Source organism: Adiantum capillus-veneris, chromosome 30 (assembly GCF_014529385.1).
Source record: "Adiantum capillus-veneris isolate H3 chromosome 30, ASM1452938v2, whole genome shotgun sequence".
In the NCBI taxonomy this organism is placed as follows: domain Eukaryota; kingdom Viridiplantae; phylum Streptophyta; class Polypodiopsida; order Polypodiales; family Pteridaceae; genus Adiantum; species Adiantum capillus-veneris.
Window position 1 is genome coordinate 31130294 of NC_140960.1, and position 5915 is coordinate 31136208.

Here is a 5915-nt window from a genome sequence, read left to right on the forward strand (position 1 = left end):
ATGGAAGGTATATGGGGGGCTTTGCCTTTAGGAGTAAAGATTCATGCCATATGGATTGGCTCAGATAGATGCTCCGGTTGCAAAACAGCTAGTGAGGACCTTCCTCACCTATTCAAGGAGTGTCTGGCTATTAGCGGCCTTGCAGGAAAAAATTGCAAATGGATTCAAAGGACCTAGGGAGTAGGGCTCTTCACGAATGATCTGTTCTTTGGAGGGATGGCGATGAACAACCAAGCTAGAGCTGACTAGAAAATGGATTGTTGGTTGCCATTGTGTGAGGCATATTACCTTATCGTTGTAATTCGATACCCCTCAAGGCTTATCGAGAGCTTGAGGTCTCTTTGTACATTTATTTTGGGAACATAATACATGCACTCATTATTGTGAGTTTGGGAAAAAACCTTTTAAATTATATTTAAAGACTCTATTTTAGGCCCGTGTCACGCATGTCTGCCCGGACGTGTGTACGATTGACATGGCAAAAATGTATTGGCTATTGTTTGCGTTTGTTGCAGCTTGTACTCAACCGGCCAAGACCCCTCGGTCATCTTCGCCAAGTAGCGGACATGAAGAGCAGAAAGGACGCGACCTACGAAGATAGACGACGAATTCTTGCGCGTGGCTGGAGAATCGAAAGTGTAACGAGCTGATTTGCTGTCGTAGACGTTCAAAAGGAGATAGTCTCCACTGTGTGTGACAACCAAAGCGCACAATCAGGGATTTTTGGGCCCCATTCGACGCTTGCGTCTGACAGAAGCTTTTGTTTTGGGTGCAAAACTCACAATTGTGAGTGATTGTATAATAGAATCACCAATCGATTACAAATTAGCCTCAAGCTCAGGCAGAGCCTTGAGGGATAGAGGGTTGCAACCGAGAACCTAATAGCTAACTATTACATAGGGCACGATCGGACCAATCATATGAGCTATACTTTTTACTTACCACGTATACTATCTCTTTGCTTTCTTGTACAATCTTCTACAAGCTAGCCACATGTTTTGGTGCCGATCTTATTAGTTAAAGTGGGGTTTCGATCAAAATATAGATTCTTATTACCTACACCAAACACAGATTTAGTGGAACTTGGCTCTTTTACCCCACAGCAATAGCGCGCGTGCGCGCTGATGATTAAGCTATTGTGGGGTGGGGTTGTTGAAAAGAGAGCGAGAGAAAGAAAAGGGGATGGGTTTTGTGTGCTAGTGTTAATATCTGGGTAGTTGGGAGAGGCGGAGATGAGTGTGCCATTAAATATTTAGGCTGTGAGTGTGTGTTTCGAGAGAGAAATGGGTTGTTGAAGTGCCGCAGAGAGAGAAAGAGGTAATGGGTATGAGAGAGAGAGAGAGAGGGGTAATGGGTATGGGTGACAATGTGACGGTGGTGTGAGAGAGAGAGAGAGAGAGAGAGGGGTAATGGGTGTGTGAGAGAGAGAGAGAACATGGGTGTGCGTAACTTTGTGCAGAGGAGGAGAGAGAGTGGGTGCAATGGCTTCTTGCAGCAGGTGAGTAGTAGACCGCCTCCAATCAAGTAAAGAGAATACCCCTATCTGTGTAGTGTATGTATCTACGTAGTACCTTCTCTCTACCTAATTGTGTGTGTATAGTCAATAAAATTGTTCCTTGAACTCGCTCCTGTCTACCTATGACTGTGGAATACCCGCATTTCTCCAAATGTCAAAATTTCAACTCAAAAGCCGTTTCTATATAGATAGCGCTTGCCTGCCTTTTGTACTTGCTTCTTTGGCTTAAAAGCACCCAAGCCCCCACTTTGGATTTTTACTTTCTTGCTTTTTTTCCTTCATCACCACTCATCACTGCGCAGTGTGGAGAACCTACATTTAAGAGCACTCGGTTTTCTTGTCCTAAAACCTCACCTTTCTCCTCTCTTAACGAGACCCACTTGCAATTCTTTGAATGCTTGCCTCCTGCCCTTCCACCATAGCTCTGTTTCTTGCCTACTTTTCTCTTCTACATTGTGGTTAGATTAAATGCTTTGTTCATGCAGTGGTAGTTGGCAAACTTTTTTGACTCTTATCAGCTGATGTCTTCTTGAAATACACACATAAATTTGCCATATAATGCCCTTTTCAAAGCTTTTATTGGAGCCTCTTTGAAAGCATTTGATTGAAGCCGTTTCCTTTGTGGTTTTGGCAAGCCTTGTGGAAAGCCTCTCTCTTGGAGCATTTTGGCCTCTTTAAGAGCATTTGATTGGTCGAATGAAGCTGTTTTCTTTGGGTTTTGGCAAGCCTTCTTTGGAGCATTTTGGCCTTCTTTAACAGCATTTGAAGTGTTTTCTTGGTGGTTTTGGATTGCACCTTCTCTTCCCTTAGCTTGTAATAAACTTTCTTTAGCAAATTCATATGCTACTCCAGGCTTATTTGCCTGTGCATCCAAGCAATTAACCTGCATTTTGAACATTGCTATTGCTCATCAATCTTAGAAGAGAGAGTTATGAAGATCACCCCCAGGAGCTCCGCCATAGTCAAGCCTGCGACAGAGACGCCAAAATGCATCCTATGGAACTCCAACATTGACTTGGTGATACCAAGAATACACATACCAACAGTGTATTTTTACAAGGCCGGCAGCGCTGTCGATTGCGGGCATCTGAAAGAGTCATTGGGAAGGGCATTGGTACCATTTTATCCCATGGCAGGGAGGCTCAAGGATAAGGGAAGGGGTAGAATCGATATCAACTGCAATGGCGAAGGAATCCTCTTTGTCGAGGCGGTTGCGGATGGCTATATGAGTGAATATGGAGAGTATTTTGCCCCATGTATGAAGATGAGACAACTCATACCACAGGTTGATTACACGAAAGGGCATGCTACGTTTCCGCTCCTAATCCTTCAGGTTTGTAACGCTTTACGCACATATTTCTATTGCCATTTGAGTATGGCAGAAATAGGGAAAGCTTTCATATTTCTGTAGCTTACTTGAAGGTTTTTGAGTGGCATTGTTTGAGTCCTTATGAAAGTGCCCTTTGATTATAGTTGGCAAATCCACAGGGGGAAAAGCAAAATATTGTGAGTCTCTGCCTTTAAAAAGGCTGCAATAAGAGGTGATCCCCAATGCAGGGATATGGGTGAAGGGTCTGTAGTTGAGGTGATAAAACAACTCTCGACTAAAAGGCAAGGTTTTAAAAACCTTGCCATCGCTTTGCCTTAGCTATCATACCCTCTTTCATTGCACTTGCAAGAAGTGTTATGGCCTTTTGTTTTAGCTGTTTTGCCTTTCTTTCTCATGAGCTCTATGGTGAACATCGATTGTTTTTCCTGCCATTTCATCCGGCCGTGACAAATGCTCTTGGTACACTTGAATGGGCATCGACGCTGCCTTATGTGACAAAACTTGGTCGATAATTTCAAATTTTCTGGCTGGAAAAGAAGAAGTTTGCAGCTTCTCAGCTGGATTGAGAGTAGTCATTGAGTCAATGGATGCTGCTATGTGGTTTAAACACCTTAGCTTGGAAAGTTACATTGGAAGGGAGCTTGCGATGCAGGGGTTACATATAGGTTGGGTGGTGATTTGTTAGGGTCTAGCCTATGCGTTTAGAGATGAGGGCTCAACGGAGCTGATTGGAGCATTGATTGATGATTTGTCAGGCTCTGTAGGGCCACGGCTATGACAATGGTGTGGCCAATGGTCTCACACATGGTGTAGCAATGCATTGATGCCAAGCCAGCAATGAACAAGCTTCTATTTCTTCTAGGTCCGTGCAATGAGTATGAGGGCACAGCAATGTATGATGTCATTTGTGTGTATGTATCTGGAATTTTCTGCTTAATTAAGTTCTGAATGTAAACCGAGAACAAGCTCACCAAATAGTGTTTTATCTCTTAGCAATACATTATTCTTTTATTTGCCTCCAAATCAAGCACAAACTTGCCTATTATTGTCTCATCCTTGGTGGTGAATTGTTGCTATTTCTTTTTTCAGACTAAAGTTTGTATCACTCTGATGTTTCTTTTGTATATGACAATTATGTAGGTAACATTCTTCAAATGCGGCGGGGTGGCTATTGGTGTAGGGGTACACCACCATGTTGCCGATGGCCTAGCAGCACTTTGGTTTTTGAACTATTGGGCAGATGTGGCAAGAGGTATTGAAAAGGATGTGAAGCCTTTCTTTGACAGAACTCTTTTGCGGGCAAGGGACCCGCCGAAGGCCAAGTTTCAGCATGTCGAGTATCAACCGCCTCCACTATTACTAAAAGCTGAAGATGCTTATCAAGAAAAGATCGGAATTAACAGTGATTATGCAAAAGTGAATGGTGATTACATGAAAGTGAATGATGACGGCGAAGTTGATGGTGTCCACATTAAAGTGAGTGGGGATATTGCTAAAGTTAATGGTGATTACATCAAAGTCAATGGTGATTATATCAAGCTGAATGATTGTCAGTTTATTGAAGAGAATGATGTCTTTCCAAAGGAAAATAGCAGCTACAGCTTGGAAAGTGGTAACCACAACCAAGCAAGCCACAACATCTGCATGGTTAATGGAAACTACAAAGAAACTAATGGAGATTATCACAAATCCCTCACTCATATCATCACAGAGACTAGTGGCTATGCCAAGAAGCTCGAAGCCGTCTCTCAAATGCTGCACAAAGAGGATGAGCCCGAAAAGCGCCCTCAATCTGCCGAGGAGTTCGGAAAGATGAGCGAAGATAAAGTTAACACAGAGTATTATGGCCCCATCTCCGCTGAGCTCTTCATTTTCAGCCAAGAGCAGGTTAACTCCTTGAAGAAGAAAGCTGAAGAGCATGCGTTGCCTGGCGACCGCCCATTCTCAAGCTATGAAGTCCTGTCTGCACACATATGGCGGTGTGCATGTTTGGCCCGAGGCTTGCAGGAGGCGCAGCTCACAAAGCTTTACATAGCCACCGATGGCCGAAGCCGCCTACAACCTGCTCTTCCATCTGATTATTTTGGCAATGTCATATTCACTGCTGCTCCTGTAGTGCAAGTGGGCCAACTCGTGGGAGCCCCATTGGCTGATGCCGCACGGCATATTCGCCATACAGTGCAGGTCATGGATGATGAGTATTTACGGTCGGCTGTCGACTTCTTAGAGCTGCAGCCAGATCTAGCAGAGTTTTCAAGAGGTGCACACACATTTAAGACCCCTAACCTAGGGATCACTAGCTGGGTGAGGCTGCCCATATATGGAGCTGACTTTGGATGGGGGCCGCCGTTGTCGATGGGGCCTGCTGGGGTCCCATTTGAGGGCTTAGCTTACTTGCTTCCGGGTCCGCCTGGTGATAAGCGATTGCGGCTGAGCATCACACTCTCTCCTGATCATATGCTACGTTTCCAGGAGTTCATTTACCAGATATGAACAAGAGTGATCTCTCAAGGTAGCTCTACTTATGAGGACAAATATTTTCTGAAGGATTAAGTTTGTAATTATCAGCTCAATCTTTTCTAAAGACATCTATACCTATCAGCTCTGAGCTTTGATGGTGTCTAAAGGTTTACTTTTCTCATCACCGACTCCGCCGCCAAAGACACAAACTCATTAGATTTATTCTTTGATTGAATAAACTCTCAAGAAATATTTCTTCTGCTGGATTTGGATAACAGCTAGCTTTTCCATACCACACTTTACATTCTGCATCACCTACTTGTGTGATGTACCCATTAGGACCAATCAAATGTGTCATTTGTAGTGCCAAAACATGGGCTTCCTATCTACCATTTGTCATTTGCAGTGCCAAAAACATGGGCTTACTACCTGTCTTTATGCCCTGCTCATGATAATGCAACTTGCTTTCACTTCTATACAATGGAAAGGGTGGTTTTGATTTGTACTTGAAGAGCTGGAATTTTCCATTAAACTCTTCTTTGTCAGGTATTAGCTTTTGATGTGGTCACAACTTCTGTGAGGTGATTATTTGGAGTCCTCACAGTGTAG

General features: G+C 43.7%; 1 protein-coding gene across 1 annotated transcript; it reads left to right on the forward strand.

The window, feature by feature from the left end:
• Positions 1-1268: 1268 nt before the first annotated feature.
• Positions 1269-5811, forward strand: LOC147417745 (shikimate O-hydroxycinnamoyltransferase-like). Its single transcript, XM_086506619.1, has 2 exons — positions 1269-2849; positions 3987-5811. Exons 1-2 carry the CDS (start codon positions 2448-2450, stop codon positions 5337-5339), a joined length of 1755 nt encoding a protein of 584 aa, XP_086362745.1. The 5' UTR covers positions 1269-2447; the 3' UTR covers positions 5340-5811.
• Positions 5812-5915: the final 104 nt, after the last annotated feature.

What these genes read in the sequence shown, in the direction of transcription:
- LOC147417745 (XM_086506619.1), top strand. Translation starts at nt 2,448, where the DNA reads ATGAAGATCACCCCCAGGAGCTCCGCCATAGTCAAGCCTGCGACAGAG. An exon ending in TTCCGCTCCTAATCCTTCAG is followed by an intron (nt 2,850 to 3,986) that starts GTTTGTAACGCT and finishes ACAATTATGTAG; the next exon opens with GTAACATTCTTCAAATGCGG.